This window comes from Rattus rattus, chromosome 4 (assembly GCF_011064425.1).
Source record: "Rattus rattus isolate New Zealand chromosome 4, Rrattus_CSIRO_v1, whole genome shotgun sequence".
Lineage (NCBI taxonomy): Eukaryota > Metazoa > Chordata > Mammalia > Rodentia > Muridae > Rattus > Rattus rattus.
The window spans coordinates 93,176,774-93,195,492 of NC_046157.1; the positions used below are offsets into that span (position 1 = coordinate 93,176,774).

Consider the following 18,719-nt stretch of genomic DNA (forward strand, 5'->3'; position numbering starts at 1 on the left):
AAGATCAAAAACTCAGGTGACAGCAAATGCTGGCGAGGATGCAGAGAAAGAGGAACACTCCTCCATTGTTGGTGGGGTTGCAGACTGGTACAACCATTCTGGAAATCAGTCTGGAGGTTCCTCAGAAAATTGGACATTGAACTGCCTGAGGATCCAGCTATACCTCTCTTGGGCATATACCCAAAAGATGTCCCAACATATAAAAAAGACACGTGCTCCACTATGTTCATCGCAGCCTTATTTATAATAGCCAGAAGCTGGAAAGAACCCAGATGCCCTTCAACAGAGGAATGGATACAGAAAATGGGGTACATCTACACAATGGAATATTGCTCAGCTCAAAAACAATGACTTTATGAAATTCGTAGGCAAATGGTTGGAACTGGAAAATATCATCCTGAGTGAGCTAACCCAATCACAGAAAGACATACATGGTATGCACTCACTGATAAGTGGCTATTAGCCCAAATGCTTGAATTACCCTAGATGCCTAGAACAAATGAAACTCAAGATGGATGATCAAAATGTGAAGGCTTCACTCCTTCTTTAAAAGGAGAACAAGAATACCCTTGGCAGGGAAGAGAGAGACAAAGATTAAAACAGAGACTGAAGGAACACCCATTCAGAGCCTGCCCCACATGTGGCCCATACATATACAGCCACCCAATTAGACAAGATGGATCAAGCAAAGAAGTGCAGACTGACAGGAGCCGGATGTAGATCGATCCTGAGAGACATAGCCAGAATACAGCAAATACAGAGGCGAATGCCAGCAGCAAACCACTGAACTGAGAACGGGACCCCTGTTGAAGGAATCAGAGAAAGAACTGAAGAGCTTGAAGGGGCTTGAGACCCCATATGTACAACAATGCCAAGCAACCAGAGCTTCCAGGGACTAAGCCACTACCTAAAGACTATACATGGACTGACCCTGGACTCTGACCTCATAGGTAGCAATGAATATCCTAGTAAGAGCACCAGTGGAAGGGAAGCCCTTGGTCCTGCTAAGACTGAACCCCCAGTGAACTAGACTGTCGGGGGGAGGGCGGCAATGGGGGGAGGGTGGGGAGGGGAACACCCATAAGGAAGGGGGGGTGGGAAGGGGATGTTTGCCCGGAAACCGGGAAAGGGAATAACACTCGAAATGTACATAAGAAATACTCGTTAATAAAAAAAAAAAAAAAAGTCAAAATTTAGGTTCACTATGACAACAATTAACAAATATGTAGAAGAATAATAAGAATAATGAAGAGGGGGAGTGAAAATGGGATGATTCTGTAGTGCAAGCCTTCTCAAAGCTCAGACTCCAAGGTGAATGTTTCAGAACTATAGGATGGTTTACTTCGCCCTTCCAAGTCAGAATCATAGACTCCATATTCCCTGTCAGATTTCAGTGGGAGAAACTCTGCAAGGTGCTGACTCAGCACCTAAACTCACTTGTTTGCACCTCTACAATGCTTCCTTAGCTGTCACCTACATTCTTGTGGAAGAAATAAATTTAGCTTGTGACTGAGGAAACATTGTAAGCCTTCTATGTTGCATGCAGAGTATTTAGATTTTGAAATGCTCAAGAAAAACTGAGTACAGATGCTCTAGAACTTACAAGAGAGTGACCCAATACATCTAACTTACTGAACACAGCACTTAGTACATACATGTGACCCTCACAATCCAGTAATCCTGAGAGCTCTATTTTGCTGTCACTTCCTAGCATATGAATATTGTACCCCACAACCACAGACTAGAAAAGATTCTCAAAACACAAAGAACAGTTTGCTGAGCCTATAAAAAATTATAACACAATCATTATAGCTTGAGGACTTTGTACAAGTAAGAACAGGCACAATTAAGGATCAACTGAGCAAAGAAGTGCGTAAGCAATAGCAGGTAAGCAATGGAGAGTAAGGAAAAGAGACACTGTTGAATTGCCCAGATCCCCCAAAAAAACACACACCCATAATGACACACCTTTCCTCGTATGAGGAATGGTGCTGCAAGGTCTAGGAGCTCCAGGTCCTCAGGGCCAGACTTCACAGGAATCACACTGTGAAACATGCTTGACAGTTTATAGATTTCACAGAGCCGTCCTCCTGTTTAAAAAAAAAAAAAAAGAAATTCTTTAGCAGCACACAGAGAATCAGAACAAGATACAGAATGTAAGATGTGGAATACAGCAAGTGCTACAAAGAAGTGCACAGAACAGGGAGTTACAAATTTTGAAAGAAAGTTTGAACTTTGCATGACAAAGAGAAATATGAAGTTACATAATAATTAGATGCAAAAAGCACAGGAATAAACAGCACAAATTCAATCTCAGAGTTGTCATATTAATATGCTTTTTCATGGCTCCTTTCTCTGACTCAGGTATCTTTAGTTGAGAATTTTCATCCCAGTATTATGACCCAACATTGAAACACAGAGGCTAGGACATTGACAGCTTCACATAAGCAATTGGTCAACGAACTAGATCCACTGAGACAGAATTGAACAAAGTACTGAAATAAACAAATGTGACTTTAATGCATAATTTAAAAATGCAATTCAAATAGGTGTGTGTGCTTATATATATTTGAATCTTGTATACTGTCTTGAGAAATTTAATTAATAGTACATTTACTTTATAAGTAGTAGGTGGACATAAGTTAATAATAGGAAAAAATGTACAAAATAATATTTAAAATAACCAATACTAAGTATCTTACCTTCTATCAAAACTAGACATTCACTTGAGTGAGGAAGGATTCCATCATTCTTTACAAAATGAACAGCAACCTGCCGTCCCCCTTGGCCTTTTGTGGTCCAGACTTCTGAGTCATATAATGGTGTACCATGCAGCTTGTAGTCTGGGGCTTTACCTGATGCATCTTGCAAAATTTTATCCACATTTTCATCATATGGAACTTCTTGCCTAAAATGGTTCATAACAAAATATCAGCAAACAATGTAGTTATACTCACAGCAATTACAATTTAATAAATTACTAAAAAGAAAACTAGTTTAGGGGCTGAAGAGATAACTCAGTGGTTAAAAGCATTTGCTTCTCCTGCAGAGAACCTAGGTTCATTTCCCAGCACCCACATGGTGATTTAAGATTTGTAACTCTAGTTCTCAACTTTGAGGGCATCAGATAAACACATGGTACATATACATACATCTAGGCAAAACACTCACACATAATCACAAATAATCTAGAATGAATTTAAATATTTTATATGCAGATTAAACCAGTTAAACTCTCCTAAATTAAGGAGATAATTCACTTTTCAAATTTAATAGATTTCACTCAATAGGTGTTTAACATTTTGTGGGTAGGTAAATACATACCATAATCAGAGAGATTTTGTCTGTGTGGGTACCCACGTGCCACAGTGCATGTGTAGAGGAGAAAGGACAATCTCCTACAATGTTGGTCACAAGAACTTTACACAGGTCATCAGGCTTGAGAGCGGTGTCTTCACCTGTTGATCCACCTCTCTGGCCCATGCCAATTCTAGAGTCCTAGGTGACCTACAGTTATTCCCAGTCCCAATCTGTTGTCTTTTACAAGTAGTCATATCTTCAACGCAGCTAATCTCACTGTCACAGGGAAACTTCTTTAAAGCATTATTAGCTTCATCTATCTTTAATAATTAGTAATTCACACTAGTCAGATAAACTACCATGCAATAAAAACACCATGGCTTGAAATTAAAAGGCTGAAGTGTTTATCCTAATTCTGTCACCAACTGGGCTTGCATGTTTATGTAATCTCTTATACTTGATAAGATACTTATTTGTCTAAAAGGAAATTATAGCACAGCTTTATTCTTGAAGAACAATATAATACTGCGGTATTAAATGAAATATAATCTGGTACTGTTTTATAAATTACCTAAAATCTTCATAATACTCTGAGTTTATGGTTACATAAACTCAGAAATCAGATTCCTCAATTAATATTTTTTTCTCTAGCAATCCAAACCCTTTATTTCTTTTTTGGATATTAGGCCACAGAATCATATGGGATGGGCTCTAGTGGCTCAGGCTCCGTCCATCAGTCCTGACGAAGTGTGCATCTCTGGCTGGCATAGGCTGGCACTTCAGCTGAAGCCAGGTGACCTCCTTGGCTTCCACATTCTTCTGAATGTTCTCCTTCATCCACTTCAGGAAGCTGTCTTAGCTCTTTGAGTGCTTATGTCCTCCATCCCCACACTGATCCTCTTGGCCAGAATCCGCTTGTTTACAATGATGCCCACCTACAGCATACTGAGTGACATCACAGACTCTTCCAATTTTGCCACGGTAACTTTTTTTTTTAATTTTAGAAAATACTTACAATAAATGACATTTAGGACAAAGGAGTTTCACAGACTGTAAAAGTCTTCTGGGCATGTATGATCTTAGCTTTGCTATGATTCGATATTGTCGAGGAGCACTTTGCTTCAAAATGGCACACAACGATGTCTTCTCTAAACAATGGTAATCTGTAAGTTCTGTAGAGAAGTTTTACATTAAGTCAGAATAAAGTATGGGGTCTTAAGTATGTTCAGCATGAATTTTCCTAAAGCAAATATATACCATAAAATCAAATTTATCTCAGCTATGATCACAATTATTTCCAGGTGTGGATCTAGGCCCATGAACGCAGAGCCAGGCACGAAAGAGGTACATTGGTACTGAGCTATTGAAAAGAGGAATATTTTAATTGTATAATGGGTATGTAAGTATTTCTATATGGGACTTGTAGAAATTCTCAGAAAATTCTAACTTAGGGAAAACAGTGGGATTTATTCAGCAAGAAAATGAATGGCACCTGTAAAGAATGCCGATCTCTTAGACAACCTATGCCAGGCAACAGCTTACTTTCTAAGTGGAATTTGACTAAGAGATGTGACAAAACACATTTGTTAAACAGGAGTTGTCACATGGGCTCTTGACCTGCATATTCCAACTCAAGACTGTATTGAACTTTCCTTTATTCATGACTCAGAGCCTCAGAATGGAAAGGTTACTAGGGGAACCCAATTATCACAGTGAGCCACAGAGTTTGAAAGAGAAGGGGTTTATTTTGTAGGCAGAAAGGGGGGACGATGGATGGGGTGTGTGGAAGGGGCATAGGGAAGAACTTAGAATCACAACAGCAGAGAAGCATAAAAACAGAACAAATAACTGGGAAATAGAAAATTGAAAGGTTTCACTTGTCTGGATGAGTTTACTCTAAATAGCTTAGAAATGAAGGTGCTATGCAGCCTTTTGGATATTCTGGGGTGACACTCCCCTCTTCTAGAAAACAGAATTTAAGAATACCCAAGCAGGGCTCAGACATGCATATAAATAGGTTCATTCACAGCTTCAATACACCAAAACTCTCACAGACATTTCCTCTGAGCTGTAAATGGCTGAGGACTTACAGTGAAATACTTCCCTGCTGGGCACACCTGACAAATCTAAAATAAAATGAAACACTTGCTTCACTTCACACACTACAGTAAGATGTTAGAAGTTTTACACTTCGTATTACTTTCAAACTTCAAAAATCCTGTGATAATGTAAAGACCTCCTAACTATACTTCTAAACAATTCACCCACAGTTAATGCTGGCACATTTACTCTACGCTTTGGGCGTACCTCACCTCTGTCTCCCCGTGAACTTATTGTTACATTATTACTGGGGACAGTCTCCAGAAAATGTCCTGATTCCTCCAAACACATCAGTATTTCATGAAAACAATTTATTTCCTTCACACTGCTACAGTGCCTCTTTCAAAGAATTAACACAGACTTAACCCTTTTATGGGATTACCAGATACTTACCCCTCTCCAAATATCTTTTGACTTTATGCTATAATCCTAAACAATGAATATTTATCTTTTGTGTATCCTGATGTCAACAGGATTATCTTTAGTCTACTTATTTATTTGTCTATGACACTGACTTTAAAAGTGCACCTACTTATTTTACTGAGTACATATTAATTTAGTTATGGCTGGAATTTTCTCACTCTGAGATGTTGATCATTCATTGTTTGCATAGAGACTTTATATGTGACACGGTACTTCTCAATACATGCAATAAAAAGCCTATGAGAACACACCTTCTCCTCTGGGGAGGGAACCTGGTGCAGATAATTAAAGGATGTTCGACTTAACTCTATTCCCACTCTTGTAACTAGCAGAGAGTAAATGTGTTCTTCTTTATCAACCCTTAATAATCTAGTAGTTTAAAACCTACTGATTTATGATTCACAAATGAAATAATAATTACCATCATGGTAGCAAAATGGTGTTTTACTATTTTCATTTTTACATTTACTAGTCATTAAGCCCTGAAGACTTTTCTATTCAACCCATTTTATTTCCTCATTAGCGAGCAGAGTTCATACATCCCAGCTTTACTCACTGAATTCTAACCCATCACTAACATTGCTTTGACGATTATCACAATGTCCCACATTTGATATTCTCTGTTAGCCAAGAATGCATTTCTAGAAATCCAGGATGTTCTTGATTTATCTCTAATTCCCTTGTCCTAAATGTGGATTTTCTTTGGTTTTTGGCCACAGATACCTGGGACATTTTCATAAGCCAAGATCTGAATGTAAACTCTCTGTGCTTACCTCCTGCAAGTCACTGCCTCTCTACAGTACACCTGCGAGAATTAATGTGTAGTGTCTAAAGTCTCAGTATACGTCATTTTCTATCCCAATAAAAGATGACATTTTAGTCTTCCATTACATATATACATCTCCTTTCTTCAACAGGAGAAACTCCTTCTATATAGCAGTATACATTTAATGAACTATTTAATTAAATTTTGATCACTACTTAATTTTTTTTACAAAAAAAGGTTTTATCAACTTATCTGAAATAATAAGGATATATCTGATAGCTATGTACTATCACTGCTAATATTAAAGTTTGGGAGAATAGGATAGAGAGTTTCTAATGTGTACAATTTTAACATAGAATATAATTTCATTATAATTAATATCGGAATAGAAGTTATACCATTAAGCTAAAAACACACCTGATGCCATGAATTATATAAATTTTAAGGGTATGAATTTAAAATACATGTTCATTATACAAAAACACATATATGAGCTCTACCATCCACCAATGCAGGATGAGGCACATGAATAAAAGCTAAATATAAACACTTAATGAATACGAGGGGACTGGGTGAGAAATGCACAGACAGGTATCTATATGTTGGGTACTACACTGGAAAAGGTCTTACTTGTAGCACAGAGTTGCTGACATCTTTCCATCTCATACAGGGAAACTGAGTCTGATTCAGAACCTACAGGAAGAGAAAAGGAATCACAAAATACATATAGCTATATAAAATATGATTCAGAAACAATGTAAAATTGAAACTATGGAACTGTATCCAGTCGAAAGGCTAAACAAATGCTCCAATGTCTTTTCCCCCAATTTATTTATATATTCAAAATAAGTCTAATCAATGATACACAGGCTGAGTCACCAAATTTGATAAGCAACATCTCTCCTTTCTTTTTCTTTTCTTTGGGGGGAGGTTTAAATTTCTATTTTTAAAGTTTTTTTTTTTTCTCCATCTTTCTTAAATTGGGAATTTCTTATTTACACTTAAATTGTTATTCCCTTTCCCAGTTTCTAGGCCGACATCTCCCTAATCACATCTCAACCTCCTGTTCTACATGAGTGTTCCCCTGCACATTCTCCCCGCATTACTGTACTTCCCTCCACAAACCCGTTCACTGGGGGTTCAGTCTTGGCAGGACCAAGGGCTTCCCTTCCACTGGTGCTCTTACTAGGCTATTCATTGCTACCTATGAGGTTGGAGTCCAGGGTCAGTCCATGTATAGTCTTTAGGTAGTGGCTTAGTCCTGGAAGCTCTGGTTGGTTGGCATTGTTGTACATATGGGGTCTCAAGCCCCTTCAAGCTCTTCCAGTTCTTTCTCTGATTCCTTCAATGGGGGTCCCATTCTCAGTTCAGTGGTTTGCTGCTGGCATTCGGCTATGTATTTGCCTTATTCTGGCTGTGTCTCTCAGGAGAGCTCTACCTCCGTTTCCTGTCAGCATGCACTTCTTTGCTTCATCCACCTTATCTAGTTTGGTGGCTGTATATGTATGGGCCACACGTGGGGCAGGCTCTGAATGGGTGTTTCTTCAGCCTCTGTTCTAAACTTGGCCTCCCTATTCCCTGCCAAGGGTATTCTTGTTCCCCTTTTAAATAAGGAGTGAAGCATTCGCATTTTGGTCATCCTTCCTGAGTTTCACGTGTTCTGTGCAAAACACCAAATGCACAAAACAAGGAAAGAATATTAAAAGCAGTAAGGGAAAAAGATCAAGTAACATATAAAGGCAGACATATCAGAATCACACCAGACTTCTCGCCAGAAACTATGAAGGCCAGAAGATCATGGACTGATGTCATACAGACCCTAAGAGAACACAAACGCCAGCCCAGGTTACTGTATCCAGCAAAACTCTCAATTAACATAGATGGAGAAACCAAGATATTCCATGACAAAACAAAATTTACACAAAATCTTTCTACAAATCCAGCACTACAAAGGATAATAAATGGTAAAGTCCAACATAAGGAGGCAAGCTATAACCTAGAAGAAGCAAGAAACTAATCGTCTTGGCAACAAAAAAAAAAAAAAAAAAAAAAAGAGAGAGAAAAACAGCACACAAACATAACCTCACATCCAAATACGAATATAACAGGAAGCAACAATCACTATTCCTTAATATCTTTCGACATCAATGGACTCAACTCCCCAATAAAAAGACGTAGAGTAACAAGCTAGAAACACAATGAGGACCCTGAATTCTGCTGCCTACAGGAAAAACACCTCAGAGACAAAGACAACCTCAGAGTGAAACTCTACCTCAACTTTCCACGCAAATGGTCAGAAGAAGCAAGCTGGAGTAGTCATTCTAATATCGAAAAAAAAAATGAATTTTCAACTAAAAGTCATCAAAAAAGATAAGGAAGGACACTTCATATTCATCAAAGGAAAATTCCACCAAGATGAACTCTCAATCCTAAATATCTATGCTCCAAATACAAGGGCACCTACATTCATAAAAGAAACCTTACTAAAGCTAAAAGCACACATTGCATCTCACACAATAATAGTAGGAGATTTCAACACCCCACTCTCATCAATGGACAGATCATGGAAATAGAAATTAAACAGAGACATAGACAGACTAAGAGAAGTCATTTACCAAATGGACTTAACAGATATTTATAGAACATTCTATCCTAAAGTAAAAGGATATACCTTCTTCTCACCACCTCAGGGAACTTTCTCCAACATTGACCATATAATTGGTCATAAAACAGGCCTCAATAGATACAGAAAGATAGAAATAATCCCATGCGTCCTATCAGACCACCAAGGGCTAAAGCTGGTCTTCAACAACAATAAGGGAAGAACGCCCACATATACATGGAAGATGAACAATGCTCTACTCAATGATAACCCGGTCAAGGAAGAAATAAAGAAATTAAAGACTTCTTAGAATTTAATGAAAATGAAGGTACAACATACCCAAACTTATGGGACACAATGAAAGCTGTGCTAAGAGGAAAACTCATACCTCTGAGTGCCTGCATAAAGAAACAGGAGAGAGCATATATCAACAGCGTGACAGCACACCTAAAAGCTCTAGAACAAAAAGAAGCAAATACACCCAGGAGGAATAGAAGGCAGGAAATAATCAAACTCAGAGCTGAAATCAGCCAGGTAGAAACCAGAAGAACCATACAAAGAATCAACAGAACCAAAAGTTGGTTCTTTGAGAAAGTCAACAAGATAGATAAACCCTTAGCCAGACTAACGAGAGGACACAATCCAAATTAACAAAATAATAAATGAAAAGCGAGACATAATTACAGAATCTGAGGAAATTCAAAACATCATCAGATCCTACTGCAAAATCCTATATTCAACAAAACTTGAAAATCTGCAGAAAATGGACACTTTCCTAGACAGATACCAGGTACCAAAGTTAAATCAGGAACAGATAAACCATTTAAACAACTCCATAACTTCTAAAGAAATAGAAGCAGTCATTAAAGGTCTCCCAACCAAAAAGAGCCCAGGTCCAGATGGGTTCAGTACAGAATTCTATCAGAGGTTCATAGAAGACTTCATACCAATACTATCCAAACTATTCCACAAAATTGAAGCAGATGGAGCACTACCAAATTCCTTCTATGAAGCACTACCGAATTCCTTCTATGAAGCCACAATTACTCTTATACCTAAACCACACTAAGACCCAACAAAGAAAGAGAACTTCAGACCAATTTCCCTTATGAATATCGACGCAAAAATACTCAATAAAATTCTGGCAAACCGAATCCAAGAGCACATCAAAACAATCATCCACCATTACCAAGTAGGCTTCATCCCAGGCATGCAGGGATGGTTTAATATACAGAAAACCATCAACGTGATCCACTATATAAACAAACTGAAAGAACAAAACCACATGATCATTTCATTAGATGCTGAGAAAGCATTTGACAAAATTCAACACCCCTTCATGATAAAAGTCCTGGAAAGAATAAGAATTCAATACCCATACCTAAACATAGTAAAAGCCATATACAGCAAACCAGTTGCTAACATTAAACTAAATGGAGAGAAACTTGAAACAATCCCACTAAAATCAGGGACTAGACAAGGCTGCCCACTCTCTCCCTACTTATTCAATATAGTTCTTGAAGTTCTAGACAGAGCAATTGGACAACAAAAGGAGATCAAAGGGATACAGATTGGAAAAGAAGAAGTCAAAATATCACTATTTGCAGATGATATGATAATATATTTAAGTGATCCCAAAAGTTCCACCAGAGAACTACAAAACCTGATAAACACCTTCAGCTAAGTGGCTGGGTATAAAATTAACTCAAATAAATTAGTAGCCTTCCTATACACACAAGAGAAAGAAGCCAAGAAAGAAATTAGGGAAACGAAACCCTTCATAATAGTCCCATATAATATAAAATACCTCGGTGTGACTTTAACCAAGGAAGTGAAAGATCTGTATGATAAGAACTTCAAGCCTCTGAAGAAAGAAATTGAAGATCTCAGAAGATGGAAAGATCTCCCATGCTCATGGATTGGCATGAATAATATAGTAAAAATGGTCATTTTACCAATAGCGATTTACAGATTCAATGCAATCCCCATCAAAATACCAATCCAATTCTTCAGAGAGATAAACAGAACAATTTCCAAATTCATCTGGAATAACAAAAAACCCAGGATAGCTAAAACTATCCTCAACAATAAAAGGACTTCTGGGGGAATCACTATCCCTGAACTCAAGCAGTATTACAGAGCAATAGTGATAAAAACTGCATGGTATTGGAACAGAGACAGACAGATAGAGCAGTGGAATAGAATTGAAGACCCAGAAATGAACCCACACACTTATGGTCACTTGATTTTTGACAAAGGAGCCAAAACCATCCAATGGAAAAAAGATAGCATTTTCAGCAAATGGTGCTGGTTCAACTGGAGGTCAGCATGTACAAGAATGAAGATCGATCCATGCTTATCACCCTGTACAAAGCTTAAGTCCAAGGGTTAAAGGACCTCCACATCAAACCAGATACGCTCAAACTAATAGAAGAAAAAGTGGGGAAGCATCTCGAACACATGGGCACTGAAGAAAATTTACTGAAAACCAATGGCTTATGCTCTAAGATCAAGAATTGACAAATGGGATCTCATAAAATTGCAAAGCTTCTGTAAGGCAAAGTACACTGTCGTTAGGACAAAACGACAACCAACAGATTGGGAAAAGATCTTTACCAATCCTACAACAGATAGAGGCCTTATATCCAAAATATACAAATAACACAAGAAGTTAGACTTCAGGGACACAAATAACCCTATTAAAAAATGGGGTTCAGAGCTAAACAAAGAGTTCACAGCTGAGGAATGCTGAATGGCTGAGAAGCACCTAAAGAAATGTTCAACATCTTTAGTCATAAGGGAAATGCAAATCAAAACAACCCTGAGATTTCACCTCACACCAGTGAGAATGGCTAAGATCAAAAACTCAGGTGACAGCAAATGCTGGCAAGGATGTGGAGAAAGAGGAACACTCCTCCATTGTTGGTGGGATTGCAGACTGATACACCCATTCTGGACATCAGTCTGGAGGTTCCTCAGAAAATTGGACATTGAACTGCCTGAGGACCCAGCTATACCTCTCTTGGGCATATACCCAAAAATGCCCCAACATATAAAAAAGACACGTGCTCCACTATGTTCATAGCAGCCTTATTTATAATAGCCAGAAGCTGGAAAGAACCCAGATGCCCTTCAACAGAGGAATGGATACAGAAAATGTGGTACATCTACACAATGGAATACTACTCAGCTATCAAAAACAATGACTTTATGAAATTTATAGGCAAATGGATGGAACTGGAAAATATCATCCTGAGTGAGGTAACCCAATCACAGAAAAACACACATGGTATGCACTCATTGATAAGTGGCTATTAGCCCAAATGCTCGAATTACCCTAGATGCGCAGAACACATGAAACTCAAGAAGGATGATCAAAATGCGAATGCTTCACTCCTTCTTTAAAAGGGGAACAAGAATACCCTTGGCAGGGAATAGAGAGGCAAAGTTTAGAACAGAGGCAGAAGGAGCACCCATTCAGAGCCTGCCCCACGTATGGCCCATATATATACAGCCACCAAAATAGATAAAATGGATGAAGCTAAGAAGTGCAAGCTGACAAGAACCAGATGTAGGCCTCTCCTGAGAGACACAGCCAGAATAAGGCAAATACATAGGCGAATGCCAGCAGCAAACCACTGAACTGAGAACAGGACCCCAGTTGAAGGATTCAGTGAAAGGACTGACAGAGTTTGAAGGGGCTCGAGACCCATATGAACAACAATGCCAACCAACCAGAGCTTCCAGGGACTAAGCCACTACCTAAAGACTATATATGGACTGACCCTGGGCTCCAACCTCATATGTAGCAATGAATAGCCTAATAAGAGCCCCAGTGGAAGGGGAAGCCCTTGGTCCTGCCAAGACTGAACCCTCAGTGAATGTGATTGTTGGGGGAAGGCGGTAATGGAGGGAGGATGGGGAGTGAACACCCATATAGAAGGGGACGGGTAGGAGGAGGAGTTGGGGGATGTTGGCCTGGAAACTGGGAAAGGGAAGAACAATTGAAATGTAAATAAGAAATACCCAATTTAATAAAAATGGAAGAAAAAACTAACACACACACAGAAGAAAACAATCAAATTACACTTATGAAACTATGAGGAAGTAAAATGTCAATTTTATAAATTGTCCTTACTTGAACAGTTCTCATTGTCTGATTGATAGGTATCATCTGAGGTCTGAATAGCTTCCAAATCTACAGATTCTAAAGATCTAAAATGGAAAGATATGAAGTCAAATTGCATAACAATGTCAATATAGTAAGTTCAGCTGAATCCTCCAAATATAGTTCATGAAATTATAAAATTTGTTAGATTCCAGTCAGGTGGCCTGTAGCTTTTCCTAGATTATCTGAGAACTCTAACGCCTTCTAAATAAATATCAAAGTTCAGAAGAAATAAGAGTGGAAGTGTTGGTCAATGGAATACTTTAAAGGCAATCAAAGAAAGAGCCTGGGAATGTAATGCTAACATTTGCAATTAGAATACTATCACTCAAGATTGTAAAAGTAAGCCCCATCTCCTAGAGACACAGCATTTTAGTGAGGGTACAACCCTCCAACGCCCACCACAATTTTACCTGGTAACCCCTTTTAGCTTCCCCTCTAGCCCATTTATCTTCATTCCTTTATGGATCCACTGACCTGCAGAAACCCTTGTTATCACAGACTCCAGCTGCCACACTAGGTTGAGAACCAAGTAAAGGACCAACATTTACCTTCTCCTCCATTTTGTTCTCTCTACATTTACTTTAAGTCCTTCTGCAGCCTGCCCACTAGAGGCATCCTTCCTCCTAGTTCACATCCCCTTGGGATCCAGGGTCTTGGTACAGATCCAGGGTCCCAGTAATCCGTCAACATTACCCCTTCTACCCTTTCTTTCTAGGCCATCTCCATTTCACTGTAACTCCCTGCCAACCAGCAGAATAACTATATCTATAAGAGATGGCAAAGCCACCATAACATTTAACTGGAATCCAGGACCCGACAGCTGCTATACTTGGGAAGACAAAGATTCGGCAAAAGAAACCAAAGAACAGAACATGTACATAACAAAGATAAGACCAGATACCTATACCAAGAAATACCTCAAATATTACTCTAGATTCCTAGGTCACAGTGCAAAAACACAAACACGAACAGTCGATACAATATACTCCCTCCAGAAGGCAGCAAGCCTACTGCTCTGAGAAAAGCAATTTAGCCATAGTATAAAACAAGGACTCTAACATGTAGTCCATGACTACATTCAAAGACCACAAAAATGGTATGAATAAATGCCTTAAAGTAGAATGTGAAAACACAGTTGAAATAATGGTAAAAATTTAAGACCTTAAAGGAGAATTTAACAGAGATAAATAATCACTAAAGAAAACCATAACTGAAATAAAACTGGAAGGAAAAAAAGAAAAAAGCTAAGGATGTTGAACAAAATCTCTTAGGTAAATCCTCAACAACTGAATACAAGACATAGAAGAGAGAGAAATTTAGTTCTTTAAAAAACAGGTACATCAATCAAAAAAAAAAAATTCAGGCACTATGAAAAGATCAAATCTATGGATAATAGGAATATATGAACGAGACACATTTTTTTTTCAACAAAAGATTAACAGAAAATTTCCCAATTTAAAGTAAGAGATATCTATAAAAGTATAAGAAGCATACAGAAGCATACAGAACACACAGACAGGACTTAAAAGGAAATTCCCCATTATACACAAGAATAAAAATTCTAAAAGAACAAAGCAGGAAAAAAAAGTATTAAAGGCTAGGAGGAAAAAAGAAAATAAAGATCAAGAATCACATGAAGGCAGACCTACTAGAACAACAGACTTTTCAATAGAGATGCTAAAAGACAGAAGGACCTGGACTGAGGGATCATGGATAGCAGCACAGATTAGTGCACCCAGTGAAACAATCAATCACAATAGATGGAGAATAAAAATATTTCACAATAAAAACAAATTTAGAAATAACTGTTGAAAATCTCAAGTTAAAATAGTGGCTTTACTACATCTCACTTTCCTTTTGTCTTATTAAACAGAAAGAAAGAAAAAGACAGGTGGTGGGAGGAAGGGGAGAGGGACAGACAAGCAGCATGGAGACAGGGCTAGGAAGATTTATCTGTGTGGTCCAGTCTACCTAGACTGGGCTCAGCAGTGGGTCATGGTCCAGTCTGCCTAGCTGGGCTCAGCATAGATCATGGTCCAGTCTGCCTAGCTGGGCTCAGCACAGATCATGGTCCAGTCTGCCTAGCTGGGCTCAGCAGTGGGTCATGGTCCAGTCTGCCTAGCTGGGCTCAGCAGTAGATCATGGTCCAGTCTGCCTGGCTGGGCTCAGCATAGATCATGGTCCAGTCTGCCTAGCTGGGCTCAGCATAGATCATGGTCCAGTCTGCCTAGCTGGGCTCAGCAGTAGATCATGGTCCAGTCTGCCTAGCTGGGCTCAGCAGTAGATCATGGTCCAGTCTGCCTAGCTGGGCTCAGCATAGATCATGGTCCAGTCTGCCTGGCTGGGCTCAGCATAGATCATGGTCCAGTCTGCCTAGCTGGGCTCAGCAGTAGATCATGGTCCAGTCTGCCTAGCTGGGCTCAGCAGTGGATCATGGTCCAGTCTGCCTAGCTGGGCTCAGCAGTAGATCATGGTCCAGTCTGCCTGGCTGGGCTCAGCATAGATCATGGTCCAGTCTGCCTAGCTGGGCTCAGCAGTAGATCATGGTCCAGTCTGCCTGGCTGGGCTCAGCATAGATCATGGTCCAGTCTGCCTAGCTGGGCTCAGCAGTAGATCATGGTCCAGTCTGCCTAGCTGGGCTCAGCAGTAGATCATGGTCCAGTCTGCCTAGCTGGGCTCAGCAGTAGATCATGGTCCAGTCTGCCTGGCTAGGCTCAGCAGTAGACCATGGTCCAGTCTGCCTAGCTGGGCTCAGCAGTGGATCATGGTCCAGTCTGCCTAGCTGGGCTCAGCAGTAGATCATGGTCCAGTCTGCCTGGCTAGCTGGGCTCAGTCTGCCTAGCTGGGCTCAGCAGTGGATCATGGTCCAGTCTGCCTAGCTGGGCTCAGCAGTAGATCATGGTTCAGTCTGCCTAGCTGGGCTCAGGAGTAGATCATGGTCCAGTCTGCTTAGCTGGGCTCAGCAGTGGATCATGGTCCAGTCTGCCTAGCTGGTACCAGAGCCCCAATCAGAGTCTCAGCAAGGCAAAGAGGGAACAGGAAAAAAACAAATGCGTCACATATTACAGAAAGTGTGCTACCTTGTAAATTAACCTAATGATTATCACATTTATATTTTCCAAGCAGGGATATTAAAATACTCACTTTTTCAGCTGATTCACATCATAGTTATTTTCTGGTAAGACCCTGATCCCACGACCATAGCTGGTTCCTCCATGAAGATGAAACTCGAGTCTTACCAAGGAAGTTGGGGACTCTGAATTAACTGGCTGAAGCTTGGTATGGAGGCTGTAGATTCTAAGGAAGCTTCCTATCTGAAAGGTTATTTTAAAAGATTATTTCAGAAAAGAGACCCAATAAAAACAATCTCTGAGCCTTGAAAGTTTTATAACCAAAAGGAGGTAACAATCTCAACAAGCAATGAAAGGCACCGTCTAATGGCAAGAGGAGAGTGGCACCAGGGCAACATTGTGCCCTAGTATTGGTTTCATAGATTCTGTATAAGATCATGTGTGTAGTAGCATGCTTGTGCACACATGCCCACTACACAATGTGCTCATTAGAAAAAACAACCAGGCCCATTCCAGAAGCCCATCAATAAAATATATTGAATAAATCAAAGGCTTAAATAAATTTCTATTTGATAGCAATTTCTGAAAAAAAAACTTGAAGAGACTAAATAAGAGATTAAATAAAATCCTCTCATGATGAGACACTAGAAAAATGTAATCATGTAACTCCATCAAAATGACATCTTTTTCTTCTGCGGGTTTATTTTCTTATTAGCTACAGCAATTCCCATGCCATAGCCTTCTGACTGTTGGGATTATAGGCAGGTGCTTCCATTTGCTTTTCCCCATCTTATAAATTCTATGCACAGAAAAGTTCTTAATAAAATACTTGTACTTTTATCCCAATCTTGTGAAATATATTCTGTGAATGCAAAGTGAGGAGTGAGACCAATATTTTGAACTAATACTCATTTTATAAAATACAATTTTAACTAGAGAACTTAAGCTTTTTCAATGAAGATTTGAAATGGGAAAATACAGGCTATTAAAAGCTGCTGACATTTGGAGCTAGTGATGGGATACAAGCCTCTACTAGGGGAAGACTGTGTCAATGGGCTCAAACCCAACCTGGGCAACCCTATTTTAACAAAATATAATAAAACAAAGACATTAGACATCACACACCACACAATGGGAACTGCACTAAATTTTATAGAGACTTATGAGCAAAAAGCAACAAGGATACTCTCTTTTGCATAAAAATAGCATTCCTGACTGAGAACCCACCTTTTCTTCTTTCTTCCCTACAAACTACCCATCTTTGTGGTGACATAATATAGTAGAAAAATGGCATCAAATGATGGGAGAAGATGGTGCTAAGAAGAGGAAAAGACCAACTCAGCTTCTCCACTTTGTACTCTCACGTTTAATCTTTATCTACACTGGAGCACAAAGAGTCAGAATAAATCAGGGAGAATGATCCATGTTCCCAACATGACTCCTTCACTTCCAGGGTCTCTCTTGCCAGGCCTTTTGGGAAGGAAGTGTTGAGTCTACTCTCCTGCAACTTGTTTTGTCGATTCTTATACTACGGTTGCAGCAAAATATAGAGGTTTGGAAAAAGAAAACATAACAAAATGGAAAAATGTATTTTCTAAAAGGTAGCCAATGTGGGATACTAGAATAGTAAATAAAACTATTTTAACTTTTGCAAGAGTTTGGAATATTTATTTCTTTTTTATCAGTACAGTTGACTTCTATGACCTTTGAAGGACCAGAAAGAAGCCAGAGACTCAGGTAGGAAAGAATTACATTAATAAACAAAGGCTTAGCTACCAAAAACATAATGTTTACATTAATTTTTAAATTTAAGGAAACGACAGCCAGAAATTTCAGTGTCTTTCATGACTTTTGAAAAAGTTTTCTAAAAAATCTCTATGAAAGAGAAAGGACAAGATCATTCAGGAAAGGAAGAGGCTGAGACAGTGGGGACACCAGAACGCCACACATACAGTTTCATTATAGAGGAATCTCAAATGCCTATGGTATATCTTCCTTCAGGGGAAGCATAGATGTGAGGCATGGGTGTTTATTATCCTTCACCTCACTGCACTATTAACATGTGCCAGCCACAGAAAACAGACCTTTTCTGAACAAATCACAGAGGGAAGACGACTGCTGCTATGATCAGAATGCCTTCTGGAGACAGCACTATGCTTTGTCAAAGCTCGAGTAAATGTTATTATGAAATTTGCCTGATGGTCTATTATTGAAAAAGGTGTTGCTTAGTCTTGACAGTACGGCAAATTTCTACAAGCAGAAAAATGACAACAGAAACACAAATGT

At 39.1% G+C, this 18,719-nt stretch overlaps 1 protein-coding gene across 1 annotated transcript in view; it reads right to left on the reverse strand.

The window, feature by feature from the left end:
• LOC116899236 (protection of telomeres protein 1-like) overlaps nt 1-18,719 on the reverse strand; it is a 66,897-nt gene that overhangs the window by 28,377 nt on the left and 19,801 nt on the right. The window contains exons 7-13 of the mRNA XM_032900838.1: nt 16,507-16,676; nt 13,330-13,406; nt 10,665-10,673; nt 7,220-7,282; nt 4,316-4,472; nt 2,703-2,908; nt 1,955-2,090 (exon numbers count right to left, since the gene is read on the reverse strand). Of these exons, the coding sequence (XP_032756729.1) occupies nt 1,955-2,090; nt 2,703-2,908; nt 4,316-4,472; nt 7,220-7,282; nt 10,665-10,673; nt 13,330-13,406; nt 16,507-16,676 (818 nt within the window). The remainder of the gene's footprint in view (nt 1-1,954; nt 2,091-2,702; nt 2,909-4,315; nt 4,473-7,219; nt 7,283-10,664; nt 10,674-13,329; nt 13,407-16,506; nt 16,677-18,719) is intronic.